The sequence below is a fragment of the Mesoplodon densirostris genome, chromosome 7 (assembly GCF_025265405.1).
Source record: "Mesoplodon densirostris isolate mMesDen1 chromosome 7, mMesDen1 primary haplotype, whole genome shotgun sequence".
In the NCBI taxonomy this organism is placed as follows: Eukaryota; Metazoa; Chordata; class Mammalia; order Artiodactyla; family Ziphiidae; genus Mesoplodon; species Mesoplodon densirostris.
The window spans coordinates 78,934,629-78,955,351 of record NC_082667.1 but is presented as its reverse complement, the minus strand read 5'-3'; the positions used below and the strand labels follow the sequence as shown (position 1 = coordinate 78,955,351).

At 46.8% G+C, this 20,723-nt stretch overlaps 2 protein-coding genes across 2 annotated transcripts in view; one reads left to right on the top strand and one right to left on the bottom strand.

Annotated features, from left to right (window-relative positions):
* Nucleotides 1-20,723, top strand: part of LOC132494286 (U3 small nucleolar RNA-associated protein 25 homolog) — a 720,475-nt gene that overhangs the window by 407,905 nt on the left and 291,847 nt on the right. The window lies entirely within an intron of this gene.
* LOC132494410 (forkhead-associated domain-containing protein 1-like) overlaps nucleotides 1-20,723 on the bottom strand; it is a 90,572-nt gene that overhangs the window by 58,587 nt on the left and 11,262 nt on the right. The window contains exon 3 of the mRNA XM_060105494.1: nucleotides 4,663-4,933. Within this exon, the coding sequence (XP_059961477.1) occupies nucleotides 4,663-4,933 (271 nt within the window). The remainder of the gene's footprint in view (nucleotides 1-4,662; nucleotides 4,934-20,723) is intronic.

Here is a 20,723-nt window from a genome sequence, read left to right as displayed (position 1 = left end):
ATTTTCTTTTCTCAGTAATTCTTCCCCACCTCCCATGAGCTCTTGCCATTAAGATTTGGCCTTGGAGCTGACGTTTTATTGCCTTGTGGTACAGGAAGGATGAGTATTAACTAAAACAGGGTGATTTTTCCCCCAGGCAAAATGACGTTTTGATTTTTGACAATGTCTGGAGACATTTTTGAGTACCACAGTTAGGGGTGGTGGTGGTGGTGGTGTTGCTACTGGTATCTCTGGTGGGTAGGAGTCAGGGATGCTGCTAAACTTTCTACAGTGGACAGGACAGATCCTTCAACAAGGAGTTATCCGGCCCCACATGTCACTGTGCCAAGATTGAGAAAACCTGACCTGATCTGCAGTAAATAAATCCTTGGCTTTGGGTTTTCAAATAGAATTTTTCAAGTCTAAAGCAAGGTGACAGTCTAACAGTAAACCAATTTAATTTGAAGAGCACAGCTTTGCTAAGAGAGGAAAGAGCTTTCTCGGAACCCTTAAAAAGAGGTGTTTTCTGTCAAGAGACAGCATGGAGGACTGGAGCACAGAGTTTTCTCTAAAGCGTGGAGTAGAGAGGCCCAGACAGAAAGGAACTCCCCATGACACGGGAAGATCAAAGTCCTTTTCTGAGGATGGGGAGTGTGTCAGGGGAACGAGGGCAAACGTTTGGAAACATGAGACCTGGCTGAGAGGCTGAGGAGATAGAGCCCAGGTAGATGTGAGGGAATCTAAGCCATACCAATCATCCTCCATTTCTCCAGGGGGGATGCAAGTCCTTTAGAGAAGCCCCAAGTTCAACATGGCACTGGAGAAACCGGTGATTACAGTGGAAAAATTTAAATGGCGGAGTGAAAAAAAGAAAAGAAACAGCCCATGTGCCATGTGTCCAAAGGACGCATTAAAAAAAAAAACCCCAAAACCCTGTATATATGTTCATAAAACAGAACATGATCCATACAACAAAATGAATGAATCTCAGAAATACTATGCTGAGTGAAAAAAGCCTTCCACAAAGGAACATGTACTACATGGTTCTGTGTACTTGAGATTCTAGAACAGGAATATCTAATCCATAGCGGGAAGAGAATTCAGAAGAGTGGGTGCCTCTGGGGCCTGGGGCTGGGAATTGACTGGGGAGGGACATGAGGGAACTTTCTGGGGTGATGGTAATGTTCTATATCTTGATAGGAGTTTGGGTTACATAGGTGTACACGATCGTCAAAACTCAATGAGCACACTCAAGATCTACACCTTTCATGGTGTGGTAGCCAGTCTCCAAGATGGCCCCACTGATTCTTGTCTCCTGGTATTCAGACCCTTGCATCATCCTCTCCAATACTGGATGGACTTTATATTAGTTAGCTGGGGCTGCCATAATAAAACACCATAGGAGGTCTTAACAAAAGAAATTCATTTTCTCACAGTTCTGGAGGCTGGAAGTCCAAGATCAAGGTGTGGGCAGGGTTAGGCCTCTCTCCTTGGCTTGCAGACGGCCACCTTCCTGCTGTGTCCTCACATGCCCTTTTCTCTGTGCACGTGCATCCCTGGCGTCTCTCTCTCTCTTCTTACAAGGACACCAGCCCTTGGATTAGGGCCCACCCAATCATCTCATTTGAACTTACTCATCTATTTCAATACACTATCTCCAAATAGGGTCACATTCTGCGATATTGGGATTGAGGCCTCAGCATATGCATTTTGGGGGAATGCAAATCAGTCCGTAACAAAGCTTCTCTATGTAACCAAGGATATTGCAGAAATGACACAGTTTGATTCCTGAGGTTAGATCCTAGAAGACGTTGCAGCTTCTGCCTCACTCTCTAGGACCACTTGTCTGGAGGAGCTGGCAGCTTGAGGATGCTCAAGCAACGTAAGGAGAGGTCCGCTTAGTGAAGAACTGAGGCCTCTTACCAAAAGCCATGGGAGTGACCCATCCAGCCCCAGACAAGCCCCCAGAGGACCACAGCCCAGCCACCACCATGACTGCCACCCCATGGACAAGCCTGAGCAAGAATCCCCCAGCTAAGCCATTCCCAACTTCCTGACTCAGAGAAACTAGGAGATAATAAATGGTTACTGTTGTTTTAGGCCATGACATCCTGCAGTAATTTGTTATGCAACAATAAGTAGCAAATACAGGTTTGGGCACCAGGAGTGGTGGAAAATTTAACAAAAACCCTACGATGTGGAGTGGTTTGGGATGGAACAGTGGCCAGAAGCTGGAGGACTTTGGCCAAGAGTCTTTGAGAAAGCCTGAATAGTCTTAGTAGAAGCCCGATGGCCTTTGAGGAGGCCGTGAGGGAAGGGTCCCAGGAAAGTGAGGAAAATGTTACTGGGGTTAAGGGATCCTTGTTAGGTGGTGGCAGAAGGTTTCCTAACACGTTGCCTGTGGTCATGAGGAAGGTAGAAAATGTTTGTGATGAGGCTGAATGGTCAAGCTAAAGAGAGTCCCAGACAGAGTCTTGGAAGGTGCTGCCTGGTTACTTCTTGCTACTTATAGTGAAATGTGAGGGGGAGAGACAGTTAAAGGAAGGGCTGTTAAACCAGGGCAATGCTCTGTGCTTGAAAATTCCCTGCCTCTCCTGGTGGCAAATGAAATGTAAGAAACAGGTTCTGGGCAAAGATCAAATCAAGGGCACTCTCAAGAAAACACAGTCCAGAGAAGAAGCTGAGGGTGTGGTTGTAAAATCCTTTGTTAAGAATACAGATCCAGGGCAGTGTCCATGAGAACCCTTCGGTCAAAGAACTGGGCTTCTAAGAAGCTTCTGTCCTTTGTCAGTCTTTGCAGAAGCCCATGGTGGAAGGGCTTGTGACAAAAAAGTCTGTGGGCGTGGGTTTTGCCTGATAGGATGAACCCCAATAAGAAGCACTGCCAACTCAGACTGACAGAGACCCACAAAAGTCAAATAAGCGTCTGGACCCCCAAGCTTCTACAGGCAGGAAGCAGGCTGTAAAACTATGCAGCCACATCCATGGGACACCTTTCATAGGAAAGGGAGGACGACTCAGAAGGCGGAACTCACGGACCAGGGGCAGAGCCAAGAGCCCTGGAAAGTCATTTCTGGGCAAGAGTTGGACTGAATCCCAGTCAAGGAACTGCCGATATTTTCCCAGCTGGACTTCAGAACTGCTGTGGGCCGGGGACTCCTGTGTGTTTCCTGTTTCTCTTCTTTTGGAACAAGAGGAGTGTATGGAGCAGTGATGCTATGTCTGTCCCACCAGTATGTGCTGGGTGTGTGAGGGACAGACCCTTTGTGCAGAGGTCTTCAGATTTCTGGAAGTAGTACTTGATGAGCTGAACGTAACGTACTACACCCATGAGCCCCATCTGTACCTGGACTTGATTTAGACGAGATTCTGGAATTTGAGCCGATGCTGTTACTGGGGTGAGATTTTGGGGGGCCTCGGGAGAGAGGAGGAGGAGTGTGAATCATGGAGGACCCGAGGGCAGGCTGTGGTAGCCGGCCTCCAAGATGACTGCTGATAATCCCTGGGGACTCAGAGGGGTCTGCGGCTGGGACGCAGAAAACAGAGAATGGGACCTTCACACCAGTGGCCACAGAAGAAACCTGGGAATCATGCCAGGGACTAAGTCGAGCCAGCTACACTGCCAGTAAGGCTGGCAAGGCCAAGAGGATGGTGACAGACAGGAAGTCTCCTCCCCAAGTGCCATGAGGCCTTCTGGGGGGGAGGGGGGGAGAAGGAATCCCTGATGGCTGTGTGTCCCCAAAGTGACCAGGCTGTGAGTGACAGTCACTGAGATAACCAGCCTTAAATTTTACTGAAAAGCGTTATTTTAGATTAGATTGAATACATAACCTCCGGAGAAGTAATTTTCTCCATAAGCCTCAGTCTCCTCTTACCTGTAAAATGGTAATAAAATATTTAAAAACCTCCTAAGGCAAGAGGGATTTCAGTTACCAATATGTCTGTACATCTGAGTTGAAGTATATAAATTTAGATTCTGATACAAATTCATATATATTCATATATATCTACAAACACACACACACACACACACACACTCACCACAGAGGTACTGACGTGTGCAGATGGGCAGAGCACAGTCTTGGAGGAGTTTGTACCAAAAAGTCAACAGGGAGAATTCTGGTGATAAGGGTGACAGCTTATCTTTTACTGTTTTCTAACTTTCTGCTTATCCCAATTTTTTCACATTTGATTATGTTCTACTTCAGAACCAGAGAACATAAGCAAAAGCCAGAGAAAGACAAATAGCATACCATATTGCTTATATGTGGAATCTAAAAAAAGGTACAAATGAACTTATCTACAAAACAGAGATAGAGTTACAGATGTAGAAAATAAACTTATGGTTACCGGGAATAAGAGGGGGGAGGGATAAATTGGAAGAGAGGGATTGACATACACAATACTATACATAAAAGAGATAACTAAGAAGGACCTACTGGATAGCACAGGGACCTCTCCTCAATACTCTGTAATGGTCTATATGGGAAAAGAATCTAAAAAAGAGTGGATACATGTATATGTTGAACAGATTCAGTGTGCTGCATACCTGAAACTAACACAACACTGTAAATCAACTGCACCTCAATAAAACTTTTAAAAAAAAGGGGAAAGCAGAAACTGAGACCCATCCTCCTAGCAAAAGCCCCTCCCCTAAGCCACCAAGGAAGCATGCATGAGTACCTTGCCTGATGATGGGAACGCTGTGGGCGGCTCTGTCCACCTTGAAGGAGAACATCTTCTCACTGGTACTCACGGGCCGCCTGTGGGAGGCTGGTGGGACCATGGGGGGCTCGGGGGACCCCTGCGACCAGCTCCTCTGCACTGGCGCTGTCCAGATGCCCGGGTAGAAGGGGGTCTGTGTTGGTGAGGGTGACTGGTTCAGTTGCTGGGTGGCCCAAGGTGGCTGTGGCCTTGGCCAAGGTGCTGGGCCCCTCACCCATGGGAAGGAGACCTGCAGGGGCAGACAAGAGGGTCAGGGGAGGTTACGAGCAGCTAGGGTGGTCTTCACCTTTCTGTCCTGGCGACATAATTGCTGCCTTAGATTTTGGCGTATAAGTCACTTCTCCCAAGAATCCCTCCCACACTCTCCCCAAATTTGGGATGGCGGTCCCCACCATGGGTCACCTTGCACACTATCACACCACCATTTATTGGGTGCAGCCTTCGTGCCAGGCACCCAGTCAAGAGATTCACATGCATTACCTCATTTAATACCCCTGATGCTCTGTGATGAGCCCGAGGCTGAGCAAGACCTAGTGACTTTCCCAGGACCACAGATTTGGCAGTGAGCGTCTGAGCTGGTACAACGCCACCTCTGAGCTCTGAGAGGCTGACAGCTTTTTGTCTACCTTGCTCAGCACCGTATCCTCAGCTCCTAGAATAAACCCTTGGCACATACACAGTAGGTCCTTAAATACTGGTTGAAAGAATGAATGAACACATCTCCGAGATTCAAGCCCAGCTCTCCAGGACACACACATCCACACTGTGTGTCTCCCTGGCACTCCCATTCCACCTGTTCCCCGAAGCCGAGAGCTCTGGGGTGGCAGGCACCCCAACGGGCTCACACCCCAACTGGCTCATTAACCTGTGATCCTCAACATCTGCCACATCTGATTCTTGCCAGACGCTCCATAAATATCTATCGAGGGAACCTTTTTTCATCTGACCCGGCGGAAGATGTCTGTATCTACTTTCATTAGAGAGCACATCAAAATCCATCTACACCGGGAGAAGCAAATGCTGAGAGGTGCTGACACCTGGCTTTGTCTTGGTTAATGCTGTTGTGGCCGTCCCTCCCCGAGCCTAGTGGTTAAACCGTGACATCGTGAATGCTACCATTTATTGTAATTACTCACCGATTTCTCGCGATAGCCCTGAAGGGGAGGAGCTCTCCTTATTCCTAGCTTACAAATGAGGCTTGGAGAGGTTAAGGACTTCACCAAGCTCAGGTGGTGGTGGAGAGGGTGGTGGGACTGGGGTTCTGGAAAGCTCTTTCCCTCTCTGTCTCTCTCTCCCTTCTCTGCCCCAACCCCACCCCCAGTCTCTTGGCAGAAAAAAACACACTTTTCAAGGAAGAAGCTAAGTTCAAAGGTTTGCCGCCTGTGGCGGTCACGTTTCTCTTTCTGCAGACTGCAGACACAGAATGAGAAACAGGACAGAATGCTTCCGAAATAGGAGCACTGGCAGACAGAACTTCCTAGAGCTCCAGCTGGATTGTATTTAAGAGGAAGGTTCTCCACTCACTCAGGTTCCCAAACCAGTCTTTTAGCTACAGTCTTTCCCAGCCAAGTCAAGAATCCGGTGAATTCCCCTGAAGACTTTTTTGGAGTCAGGGAGAACACTGTTCGGGAAAATCAAACTCCAATTGCCTGGCGACACCTGGCCCAGCATTTATGATGACACTGGCCCCGTTGAAACCTGTTTCAGGAACGGACTTGGCAGTGTTCCAGAACTCTGTTACCTTATGTGAAGATTCGAATTTCTCTCCACTGTGGGCACCTCGGTCTCCACCTAAGCTTTCTTCCTTTCTCTCCTTTCAGAAGCTGAGGTGTCCTGCTTCTGCCTTGCACTCACTTCTCCATCCATCCTATCCCTTCCCGTCCTCTCCTCTGGGGCTGTCTTGCCTCAATCATTCCTACAACCTTTCCTCATCGATTTAATAAAGATTTATCGAATGAAAGGGCTGAAGGTGGGAAGGGGGAAATTTGAATATGTTTTACCCCCGCCTGATAGAAAACAAATCGAGAGACCACGGGTAGTGTGGAGGAATTCCCTTGTGTGCTGGGATGCTCAGGTAGATGTGCCTCACTGCCCACTAACTGCCAGGGTGCTGAAGGGAGTGCTCATATCTCATGCCTCAAGTGGTTCACTGCCGTAGTGGACAGGCCGCAACCCACCTGGCTCTTCTGGAAATTCCAGGAATCTCCCTCCCAATCTGTCGGCCCATTGCTGTGGGTGGGGCTAAGCAATCAACCAATCACACTCCCTGGACATAGATTGGTTCAGTGGTGGGGCAAGTGATGCAATCAGAGCCAAGGAGACCCAAGAAGACTTGGCTGGACACCAGGATCTGGAGTGACCTGGTGGGACTTCAGAATGCAGCCAGCATGAAGGAGTGGAGCCCAGACATGGAGAGAGGGAAGCTGTTTATTTATTTTTCAAATTGTGGTAAATAACCTGCAACACAAAATTTATCATCTTAGCCATTTTAAAGTATACAGTTCAGTGGTGTTAAGTATAGTCACATTTCTGTGAGATGGATCTCCAGAACTTTTTCATCTTGCAAAATGTAAACTCTATTAACCATTAGACAACAACTCCCCATTCCCTCCGCCACCCAGCCCGTGGTGACCAACATTCTGTCTCTATGAATTGGACTACTCTAAGTACCAAGTACCTCAAATAAGTGAAATCACATGGTACCTGTCTTTTTGTGACTGGCGTATTTCACTTAGCATAATGCCCTCAAGGTTCATCCATGTTGTAACATGTCAGAATTTCCTTCTTTTATTTTATTATTTTTTTTGTGTGTGGTAGGCGGGCCTCTCACTGCTGTGGCCTCTCTCGTTGTGGAGCACAGGCTCCGGACGCGCAGGCTCAGCGGCCATGGCTCACGGGCCCGGCCACTCCGCGGCATGCGGGATCCTCCCGGACTGGGGCATGAACCCGTGTCCCCTGCATTGGCAGGCGGACTCTCAACCACTGCGCCACCAGGGAAGCCCTTCCTTCATTTTTAAGGCTAAATAATATTCCACCATACAGTTTAGAGTGTATTTTTTTAATCCATTAAGTGTCATGGGCACTTGGGTGGTTTCTACCTCATGGCTATTATAACTATGCTGCTGTCTGTGAACATGGTGGGGAAAATAAGGAAGCTGGTTTTGAGCACTGGCTGGGGTGCTACCCTGAAGTGCTCCATCCCTGAGGCTGGCTAGAGCTGGTTTCTGTTGCTTGCAGCACACAGAGCCCGAACGATAGGGCCCCTAGTGGGAAGGAGCCAAAGATGTATCAACGCAGCAGAGACTCCAAGCTCTTCGGGTTTAAAAATTTAAAAATAAAGGTTTTTTTTTTTTTTTTCTCTGAAGCATGTTGGTTGAGGGTAGCTTTAGTTGGATGGTTAAAGTTGGTTTTCTCTAGTTTCCCGGCTTGCTTTATCAAAGGGAAGGTCAAGGTTTTCTCAGAAATTCCTGCTGGCAACTACAACGATACAGGCAGGGAGAAAAGGAAACATAAGAAGAAGACTCACATTAAAAGCTAGCTCTGGGCTGTACAGGAAGCATGGGGTCAAGGTCAGTTATCAACAAGTTTGTTTTTATTATTTATTTATTTTAGATTTAATTCTATTTATTTTTGTCTGTGTTGGGTTTTCGTTGCTACGTGCAGGCTTTCTTTAGTTGCGGCGAGCGGGGGGCTACTCTTCTTGTGGTGCGCAGGCTTCTCCTTGTGGTGGCTTCTCTTGTTTCGGAGTGTGGGCTCTAGGAGCATGGGCTGCAGTAGCTGGGGCACATGGGCTCAGCAGTTGTGGTACGTGGGCTCCAGAGCACAGGCTCAGTAGTTGTGGCGCATGGGCTTAGTTCCTCCACGACACATGGGATCTTCCCAGACCAGGGCTCGAACCTGTGTCCCTTGCACTGGCAGGTGGATTCTTATCCACTGTGTCACCAGGGAAGTCTTCAAGTCTGTTTTTAGAAACTTTAGTTTAAAAATACACGCTAATGCCTTTTCTCTTTCTTTGTGTCTGTTCTCTGACCATATGGTATGTTGCCATGGTTGGGTTTTTTGTTTTGTTTTTGAGGTAGCATATGTGATACTCCTGATTTCTTTTCCATACTACCTTTAAAATAGCAGGTTGGGGCTTCCTGGTGGTGCAGTGGTTGAGAGTCCGCCTGCCGATGTAGGGAATACGGGTTCGTGCCCCGGTCCGGGAAGATCCCACATGCCACAGAGCAGCTAGGCCCGTGAGACATGGCCGCTGAACCTGCGCATCTGGAGCCTGTGCTCCGCAACGGGAGAGGCCACAACAGTGAGAGGCCCGTGTACCGAAAAAAAAAAAAAAGCAGGTTGTCAACCACCTGGATTAACCATGACCACATCCACGGCTGAATTTATATTAGCTTTAATAAACACAGGTCAATGATTTACTCAAGAAATCACTATCCATTTTTTTTCAAATTATCTATTTGTACTTTGTGTTATTTACCCAATATCTGCTTCTAACCCTGAAAAGAGTGTAAGTTGAATGGGACACCCTAAAAAAAATTCGAAGTAGTTTGCACATCGAGTGCCTACAGTACACATGAATTCTGCCAGGAAGCCCTGGAGCCTGCAGAGAAGGTGGAAACTTAGACCTTGCCCTTGGAGAGCTTGTTATGTGCTCTGCCATTTGTAAGTAATTGTGGACAATACAACGACTATGAGCCACTGTGTAGAGAAGCCACAGATGTGCCACAGACTGTGCTGGGCACTTAATGCATGTGGTCTCATCTGATCTCCAGAATAATCTTGCAGGAGGCATTTTACCCCTCATTGTGTGGATTAAGAAACTGAAGCTCAGAGAGGTTAAATGACTTGCCCAACGTCTCACGGCCTGGAAGTGGTGACACAATTTGACTCCAATACCTGTGCTCTTAGGACTTCTAGGTTACTCCAAGTCATGATTTATTACCTGCTTTCCATACTCACAAACGGATCTTAGACGATTGGTTAGTGAATGATAGGATATTTTCCAAGTTAAAAAAAGGAAACGAACATTAGATGGTGTGAAAAAACACAAGACATCGCATGGGCTACTTAGAAATGGGATTTTCTAGGAACACTGACAACTGTCTTATGGAAGTGTTATTCTTTCTGGTACATGCCACGCCCTGGAAGCAGCTCAGAGGACCCCAGCCTCCATCCGGGAAGACCTGTGGTATGTTCACTGCTGTACCAGAGGAGTGCTGGGGCCAGCTGGTACCCGCCCACGAGAACTGATTGTTAAATGTCCAGGAATTTTGCCAACTGGTTGATAAACACAGCCATTAATAAGAATTAACTTACATAAATTTACAATTAAATTATATCAGAAACAATTGGTATACAAACTTAAAAGTCACCCCTTCCTAATTATTTTACTCTATTTTATTATTACCTATGCTCTTGAGGTTATTTCACTCTACTATATGTTTCTGTTGGAAATGTTACATAGTAATGTGTTACCACACCTCTCTTTCCTTCTCTGTATTCAGGGATGTGTCATTGGGAGCTGGAAATTGACCGTGGAGGGCGTATTACACCATAGAAATCAGGAAATGTTATAAATGAGGGCTTGGTTTTTAAAAAGTTTTATAAATAGGTTTAATAATGGTGGTTCATGTAGAGCTTGATTTTGTTTGTTTGTTTGTTTTGTTGATTGCCTAGACTTAAGACGGTAATGGAGAAAATGTTAACAATGCAGATTATACAAAAGCATGTTGTGTCTTAGCCGTTATGTTATGAATAGAGCAAAAAATTGGGGAAACGTTCTTCCAGTATTTAAAAATTATTATCTGATGCAGCAACAAAGTCACTCATGTCACTGATGAACATGTGAAGTTCTAACGTCTTTCTTTTTTCACTTGTATTATTCATAAATCCAAAATATCCAAAAATACCCACGAGTGCTCAGGTTGGGAACTCTCTCATTCATCAACTGCAATGAGAAATTGGCTATGGATACAAGAGTTCACCTAAAGTCAATGAAAGCATTCTGTGAGACTCAGCTGGCTATATAGAATTTACAAGAAAGAGTACTGTATATTTTGTTACATGGATAGACTGTGCTACACATTCTTTATATCAGTAAACCTTATGCTATGCATCCATGTACTTTACTTTTTCCAGAGAGCTGGTCATTAAATATTTACCAGCCAATCGCTGGCTGTGCTGGCACCCAGCAGAGTGCCTGCTGCTCATGGTAGGTGTTCGCTGACTGAGCTGAACGGTTGGCAAATGGAGTGTAAATAAAAAGCACTTTGATTCTGGGGCTGGGATGGGGAAAACACATGCTAAGCCTGGTGCATCTTGTAACAGCAAAGAGTAAGCAAGTGCCCAAAACGAAAAGGTGGGGAGGTGCTCAAGGACACAGCAAGCAATCTGAAAGAGCTCCCAGTGGCCAAGGCTGGAAGAATTTGAGCGAAGAAATATTTAATGAGTATTGGATTATAATTCAAAGTGTAAAATCAGTATACATGGATCCATACTGACATAGATACATTAGTGAGTAAATACATAAAGGAGGGAGAAGAGACCGGCTTCCTTACAGAAGAATTTAACATACATAGATGTGGAGCTTAATTCCCATGGTCTGGAAGGGCCTGGGGGGTAGGGGTGATGGTGGCGAGCAGGGACACTGACCACAGCATGGAGGAGCCATGGACCTGGAAAGACAGAATGGAGACTAGAAAACATGGCCAGTAGATCTCAGAAGCCAGGAGAGGGTGCTAGTTGGTGCCAGGACAAATGGCCTTTATCTCAACAGCTACCGGGGTGCCACCGTAACTCAGAGACGGGTAATAATTCTATGTCCCCAAGAAAAGGGTAAATCATGTAAGGGGCTTCAGTGTGAGAAATCAGGGTTATACATTTAGAACACAGAACCGCCAAGTTATACATTATTTTTAGGTTTTGGAACTTAAAAGAATTAAGTCCCTTTGAGCTGTTCAGAAAAGCCATTCGTTTGGGGTTTTCCCAGCTGTGTTAAAGGAGATCTGGCCCATCTAATTTTCCCATTTTCTTGTAAATCTTCAATCTTACGGTTTTTCCTTTCCTTTCAAGTTCTAATCAGCTTCCTGGTCAGTCCATAAAATGGGAAATAGAATCTAATGAGAAAACAGCCGGATTTTTGCAAATAGCTTTTGCTACCCCTAGACTTGGCCTGCTTCAATTGGGTCTTGCCAGATAGAGAGACGGAATGAATGAATGAATGAATGATCATCAACTAAGTTCAGAGAAGGAGCAACGTGGTTCTGATTTGGTAACAAAGGGTGTGGCCTGCCAGAGGAAGCAGGACGCGGCCCGATTCCTGGCTGGGTCCAGGTTCTGTCTCAGCAGGATGCTAAGGGTTCAGCCCGCGCTCCCGTCTCCACCTCCCCCGATGTCATCTGCATCGCCTGTAGACATCTGGTGACAACACAGCCTCAGGGGTCCTTGTGTGTGAGTTTCTGCTGCAGAGGCCGAGCCTGAGGCTGTCTGCTGCCCCGTGCCTTCCACTTCACTGGTCTCGGGAAATCGCCTTTGATATAAAACACCCAGCCTCAGGAGTTCTCATCACATAAGTAAGTCCCCACGGGACCTGTAAGAGCACAGGGTAGAGGAAATCCTACAAGGTCTGGTAGGAGATGACAAAGCTTGACCAGAAAGAGGCTTTGTTCTGAAGGGCACCATAGTCTCTGGTCATTCACTCAGTTGCCGGCTCCTCAACCCCCGGTACAGTAAAGCCACATCCTCCTCAACAACGGGCCCTATTCAGAGGTCCCAGGAATGTGGAAACACCACCCTTCTTGGGGATGGACAACTAAGGCCCGACTCTGAGCTTCTCATCACACCAGTTCACCACAGGAGAGAAATGAGCAACTCTGCTTCCTTGGAGACTGGCCTGGGACTTTTCCAATGGAAAAGTGGATTATTCATCATTTTCCTCCCCCCACATCCCTAGTGGCAAATCCTGTTAGGAAGGCTCCACTTAGGCAATAGGAATGCTACCTAATGTCATGGACATCTTCTTTGTTTTTGCCTCCCCCGCATCCATTTCTTCCATCTTTTGGATGGGCACCTTAATTTTGTTTCAGGGAAGACACCCTTTCCCTGACAATCCTGAGTCCATAGAACTCTGACCCTTCCACCCCAGGGGTGAGACCATAACCCAGGCCTGGCCAATCAGAGCATTCCTTGCCCCTGGCCTCAGTGATTGGTTCAGGGGAAGCCACGTGATCCAAGCCACTGTCAATGAAGATGCTGGCTCTTTCCCTGGAACTGCTACTTTGTAGGGTGCTGGGGCTGCTGGTGGCCTCTTTCCTACAGGTGAGAAGAGTCTGTCTGAGATTGGGAAGCTAACAGGGAAGAAAGAGTCAGATTCCTGACCATGATTTGGGCGCCTGGATCCAGCTGGGCCTAAGCTGCAGCTTTTGGCCTTTTCAGTTCCATGAGCTTTTTTTTTTTTTTTGCCTAGGATACTTTTAGTTGGTTTTCTGACACTTGCAAACAATCAAATTTCCTGGACAGTATGCTTACTGAGACTTTAGCATAAGCATCACTATGTACTCAGAGTGAAAGTTGTTTTAAAGGTTATGACATGCTCAAATAAAACCCACCAGACTGTCATCATGCACCAAATTTACCTTTCAACTTATAAAAGTAAAGCAGCATCTCCAGAGAAGAATGATTTAAGACCAAGGAACCAATCATAAGACAAGTAGTAAAACGCTGCTTAGAGAAACTTTGATAGATAAATAGTTCTCTAGCTACAGCAGGCTTCAGACTACAAACCCCAAATTTCTGCTTCAAAAGTGACTCAGGGAAGACATTCCATAGTTTCATTTATTTCGTTTTTTGGCCTCGCCGTGCACTTGTGGGATCTTAGTTACCTGACCGGGAATTGAACCCACGCCCTCAGCAGTGAGAGCACTGAGTCCTAACCACTGGACCACCAGGGAATTCCCAACAGTCCACAGTTTTAAAAGAAAACGTTCCAGTTGAAGAAACAGGTAAAATTTATAATATGCATCTGTTGTATATATAATATGTTAATGTCTAGTACATTTATCAGATCCATGTCAATGTAATTATATTATTACTATATTTGCAAATGCATATATATGTGTATGTATAGTTAGAACCACATATTTCCAGCTCTTTTTAAAAGAGGTATTGAAAAGACTGTTCAAAATTTAGTTTTCCAGCTTGTCTGTTTTTTTCTTATTCCTCAGTAAACTTAAGCAATTAACCAGCACATTTCCTGGCACACAGTAAGGCTCAATCTGAGTGAGTTCTTTCTCCCCAGCTCCCCCCTCTATTTTAAGTTCTTCTTTTAGAAACCAAGTCAAATGACAGAGGCAGGACTGCATAGTGTTACAAGCAGAGGCTGGCAAACATTTTCTGTAGCGCCAGACAGTAAGCATTTCCAGCCCTGTGGGCCATAGGATCTGCCCAGCTTACTCTGCCCTTGTAGCCGACAACACAGGCAATACTGAAATGACTGGGACGGCTGTGTTCCCAGGAAACTTTACAGAAACAGGCGATGGCCCGCACTTGGCCCTGGGCCATAACGTGCCGACCTCGGGTTAAGACCTTGGGATCCGGCGTCACACAGACTCTGGTCCGGCTCCCGGCTCTGCTCCGTCTCTGGGACCCTGACGAGTGTGTCATTTCTGTGCCTTGTCTGTAAGACACAGGGATACCAACAGCCATTTCTTAGTCTGTGAGAAGTGGGTCAGATAGTGCACGTGAAATGCTGGGAACACTTCCTGGTCCATAATAAATGAGCATAAAACATTAGCCACCAGGTGTGATCACCATCGTCAAAAAAGGAGAAGAAAGGGCGCAACTGAATTTGTCCAGGAACGGCAGCAATATCCCTGGTAAAGAGTTAGTGGGTGGACTTCCCTGGGGGCGCAGTGGTTAAGAATCCGCCTGCCAATGCAGGGGACAGGGATTCGAGCCCTGGTCCAGGAAGATCCCACATGCCGCGGAGCAACTAAGCCCATGGGCCACAACTACTGAGCCTGTGCTCTAGAGCCCGTGAGCCACAACTACTGAGCCCGCGTGCCACAACTACTGAATCCCACGCACCTAGAGCCCATGCTCCGCAACAAGAGAAGCCATCGCAAAGAGAAACTCGCGCACTGCAAAGAAGGGTAGCCCCCGCTCGCCGCAACTAGAGAAAGCCCGCGCGCATCAACGAAGACCCAACGCAGCCAAAAATAAATAAATAAAATAAATAAAATAATTAAAGAAAAAAAGTTAGTGGAGCCAGGGACTTCCCTGGCCGTCCAGTGGTTAAGACTCCACGCTTCCAATGCAGGGGGTGCAGGTTTGATCCCCGGTTGAGGAACTAAGATCCTGCATTGGTGTAGCCAAAAAAAAAGTTAGTGGAGCCAAACAAGCAAGGAAGCCAGATAACTGAAAATGCAGTTTCTCCTATTATCAGTGGCTTTCGTTTTTACCCACATAATGAATCGTCAGCATGTGAAATTGCAGGTTGGACTGGGAATTGCAAGACCTTCCTTAACCGCTGGGCAGTGAAGGACCTGCCTGGGCTCTCATGGCCCCACGATGCTTCGTGCTATTAGGAAAAGGCTCCAAGGGACTCAGGAGAGCCGGCTTTTAATCCTGCCTCTGGATCTATAGGACTGATGCCTAACCTTGGGGAAGTCACTGAAACTCTCTGAGCCTCAGTTTATGCCATGATAGGGGTGGTCCCAGGGACCTCTATAAAAACAACTGAAGGGGGAAAGGGGACCTGGGATTAATGAGTAGCTCCTTGGCAGAAATTGGAAATTGAAGCTCAGAAAGGTAAAGCCAGTTGCAGCTGGCATTTCAACTTGTGTCCATCCAACTCCAAAGGCCTTGCTTTCTCGATTGTGTTCTGCAGAGCTTCCCCATTAAAGCAGCAAGGAATATTGGCCGACAGAGGGCGCTCTTCTCGCAAGACAGGACGTCATGACATTGCAGGGACAGAAGACAGTATCCAGGAGCCACGTGGGAGAGTCTGGCTGGACTGGGAACAGGGCAGAGCAGGCTACAGGGAAGGCCAGACACAGGCAGTCATGGGGATGGGGGCTGCCGACAAGGAGCTGTCAACCCCCTCATGGAACAACTCGGCACGTCATTTGTGGCGCCTGGCTTCCTTTTTCATTCTGGCCATTTCCATCCGTTTTGCCGTATTTCAGAACAGAGAAAGACATGATTGATACATACGGGTGACGTGGGTTTCCTTACTCAGCTGCCTTGTAAGAACGGCGCCACTGTGACCAGCACAGCTTGTTTCCACACCTCCTTTCCCAGAGCTCAGAAAGCACGAGTAAAGGCAACAACCAACAAAACCCACAACATGGCAGCACACCTGACTCTGGGACTTCAATTTCCCACGCCTGGTGCCAAGACTCTATGGGATTAATCAACGGTTGCTTCAGGGCATTGCAGATGGCCCTGCGGGTTATGTCCTGCACAGTTTCAGTGGGCGCCATCCACATGGACTACGTTGTGAATGGTGACCCTGGAGTTGTGCAATATGGCAGCCCTAGGTAATACTTTGATGAGAGAGCTATAATTTACAAAGTATGGTCCTGGGGGCTTCCCTGGTGGTGCAGTGGTTGAGAGTCCACCTGCCGATGCAGGGGACACGGGTTTGGGCCCCGGTCCAGGAAGATCCCACATGCCGCGGAGCGGCTGGGCCTGTGAGCCATGGCCAATGAGCCTGCACGTCCGGAGCCTGTGCTCTGCAACGGGAGAGGCCACAACAGTGAGACGCCCGTAACCACAAAAAAAAAAAAAAAAAAAAGGATGGTCCTGGGCACAACCTGGCTGCCAATGCACTTTGTCAAACAAGAGATTTTCTTTATATTTTTCCATCTTGTATGTTATTCTATGGGTAATTTATCTGCAAATGTATTTATCTGCTAGCGGGGGCAGGTCTTGGGAGGTTTCCCTGTCCATAAGGACACTTACAAAGGAGGCATCTTGGCTGCTCCATGCTGGTTTGCTTGACTCTAAAGCTGAGGGTTATCATGTGCATATTAGGTGCCAGACGCTGGACTAAGCAATTTACGCACTTTGCCCACTTAATACCACAGTCACTCAAGGTGGTAGGAACTATTGTTACAGGAGTGGGGACCGAGGCCCTGAGAGGTAGATGATTTGTGCACGTCCAGTATAAAAGCCGGTCAAGAGCAGGGCTGGGACGGCGCTGGAGTCAGCCTGACCTCAGGGCACGTGCTCTAACCACTGTGACATCTGCAAACACATCTGGATTCCTAACCGCCCCGCACCTCACCCCCCTCCCCCAATAAAATGCTGCCACACCCTCCTCTGTTGGTTAGGGTCACCACAAAACCTGAAATAAATGCTTTCATTTGGGAACTCTTTGTCGGGAGAAGAACAGTTCTCATCATACTTAATCTGTATGATATCAGGGCAGCCCTCCGTGGAAACTCCATCCAAGGAGGAAACACAGCGCCCTCACCAGGGACCCCAAAATCAATTGGAAACAAGAATATGCCGGAAGCAAGACGGCCACGAATTTTTTAGAAAAACTGGGCTTCAAAATATTTGATGAGAGATGCTCTTCAATACCTCTCCCTTTTCCCCTCTTCCTTTCTCTTCTTTTAAATAGCCAGCAGGTTGCGGTCATCAGGAAGTGGAATTTGTAGGAAGGTGCCAGTCAGTCCACAGGCTGCCCTCACACGGACGCTGCAAAGGACCCCTCCATGAATATGAGCATCATGGATGGAAGCTTCTCAAGCTGGGGACGCCCCGGCAGAGAGCACTTTTGAGAAGATGGGGCTGTGGAGAGTCCTGCACAGTGCCCTGGGCACAGGCCAGGGGAACACTTGTGCAGCTGCCTGCAGTCAACCGAGGAATGAAGCAAGGTGCAAGTGCGTGTAGGAATAAGAATTGAAAAAATCCGTGCATATTCGAGTGATCGTGAGAGTATGCTTTCCACGGTGTGAAAACCAGTCAAGGCTACTGCTCCAGCTAGCATCAGACTGAATGGTTTTCTCCCCTACTTTTTCCCCAAGTGGGGATAGTGTTTAATTTGCACTGACTAGCTGTGTGGCCCTGGGGAAATTACTTAACCTCTCAAAGTTTCGGATTCCTTGTCTGTCAAATGGGGATCATGGGAGAACCCATCTCATAGGTTGCTATGAGCGTGAAATAAGGGAGAGCAGGTGAATTGCTTAGCACAGTGCTGTTCACGTCAGTGATTCCTCCTGCTGCTCTCCTGGATTCTCTTCTTACAAAGCATCTTCTTCCGTCTTATCTACTCAAGGTTAGAGGTCGTCATCACTTTTTCCCACAATTATATAAGAAGCGCCTTGTAAAATAAAGTCCCCATTCCATAGTTGTACACACGTGTGCATAACAAACTTACTCAAAATGGCCAAAAGGTGGAAGCAACCCAAGTGGCCATGGATGGATGAACAGGTAAACAAAATGTGGTGAATCCATACAATGAAATATTCAACTGGAATGAACCATGAGGATATCATACTAAGTGAAATAAGATGGTCACAAACGGACAAACAATGTAAGATACCATTTATATGAGGAACCTAGAATCGTCCAATTCACAGACACAGAAAGCATGGTGGGAGGGGAGGAAGGAAGCAGGGGGTTTAATGTGATGGGCATAGAGTTTCAGTGTGGGAAGATGAACAAAGTTCTGAAGATGGATGGGGGTGATGGCTGCACAACAGTGTGAATAGATTTAATGCCACTGTGAACTGCACACTTAAACATGGTTAAGATGGTAAATTTTATGTGTATTTTACCATAATTTTGAAAATTAAAAGTTAAAAACAAACCCCAAAATGAAATACCTCCAAGGTTTCTCCGAGGTTTGGGGTGATAGAAATGGAGGAAAATGTTCTGAGAGCAGGTTGTGGTGATGGCTGCACAACTCCATCAATATATTCAAATTGATTGAATTGGACACTTCAAATGGGTGAAGTTTCTGTTATGTAAATTGTATTTCAGTGAAGCTGTTAAGAGCAAGCAAGCAAACAAACACATGCTGTGATCCGGAGGAAACTTTGGAGGATGAAGGAGCTGTTCACTGTCTTGATTGTGGCTATGGTTTCACAGGTGTACCCATATGTCAAAGCCCATCCACTTACAGACTTTAAACATGTGCCGTTTATGGCATGTCAATTATATCTCAAGAAAGCTGTATTTTAAAAAGGCAGAACAGTATTCCATATATAAACAAACTCCTTATAATATATTAAACTATATAATTAATTAAACAATGCCTCCTTTGGATGGAAATTTAGGTTTCAAATTTTATGCCCCTATCAATAATATTTCAATAAATATCTTTGTAGGAAAAAAAAAGAAAAAAATGCAGATATTATTTGCTGCTCCCCTATTCTTCTCCCCACGGGCAAGCCACAGAGTCAGAATTTCCCAGGGAGGGGGCCTGGGAACCTGTAATTTTACTGAACATTCCTGAAATATTCTTGGAATCAGACATGTTGGGGCACATTGAATCAAACTTCATGAACTTGGATTTTCAGGTTTGGGAGTGTGAAATCCCCTTTTCTTTGATCCCTAAAAAATTCTGTAAGTGTTCCATACAAATGATTCTAAATTTCGGTTTCCCTCCTATTGGCGGTGCATCAGAATCATCAGGGAGCTTGTGAGAATGCATATTCCCAGGCCCTACTCCCAGGGAGGATGTGTATGGTTGCCAGATTTCGCATAAATAAATGATTGAATAAATCAATATATAATAAACGATAAGGTGTCCGTTAAATCTGAATTTCAGATAAACACCAAATAATTTTTTTAGCATATGTGGTTCCTTGCAATACTTGGGCCACACCTGTACATAAAAATTATTTGTTGCTTATCTGAAATTCAGATTTAACTGGGTGTCCTGCATTTCATCTGGGAATCCTAAGTATGAGTCCTCAGGCCTGGGGTGAAGCCCAGATCTGCACTGTGGGTCTGCTCCCCACGTGCTTCTGATGAGGGGGATCCTTAGAACCCATGTTGAGAACCCCTGATCAGGTCAACACCTTCTGGGTCAGGAGCCCCTCCTCAGGGCGGCCAGTGGATCCCAGTGCATCCCACAAGTGAGCACACTTTAATGTTGGTCCAAGGAGGAAAAGGGGGCTGAGAAGCAGCAGGAGAAAACTGCCCCAGGTTTTCAAAGCCAAACGTGGTGGATGCGGTGTCACGGGCCCTGCAGCCTGAGGGACGGTGCTCATCTTCTCTGAGTGAGTATTTAGGGCTGCCTAGGGGACCCACACCCAGGATTCTGCCTAGATTCTCTAAACTTTATTTATTTATACCCAGCCTCGTCCCAGAAAGGACTTTAAGCCTCGGAGGTCTCAGTCCATGCAGCGTTCTTGGTGCTGGGGAGTGAGGTTAACACGCCGTCTCTCTGGGACACACACGACAGGTATTAATTGTGTGCTCACCACGAATGGGCATTATTCTGGGAGTTTTACAATGATAACCATCTCATTTAGCCCTCGAGATAAGCCTGCAAGGTCATTGCTGTCGTTGGCCCCATTTTGTAGATGAGGAAACCGAGGTTCCGAGGGGTCCAATGGCTTGTGCAAGACCGCACCGAGTAGGCCAGTGGCAGAGCTGGGGTTCTGACTCAGGACTGTGTTGCTAACCAGCCCCCATCCTGCCTCCCTACTGAACCAGATACTTCTTGTCACTGAGCTTTGCTGGGCGAATTTTGGGTTACGTTCCGCTTAACCTGGGGCCATACTTTAGGTCCTGATCCCGGGAACATTTCTGATCCGGTGTGATAACAGCTGGCAGGCCTTGAGCGTCTACTCTGGCCAGACACTTTGACTTTTTATACATAGATACTCTCTCAACGCCCTGCACCGCTGAGAAGACCCAGACCCAGGCATACAGAGAAGCCTGGCCGAGGTCGCAAAGCTAGGAAGTTGCAGAGCACTGATCTGCCTAAAAAGGAAGCATCCATCTCTGCATCTTCAAAAGCACACACTTGCTTTCCACCTCCCCTCGCCAAGCTTCAC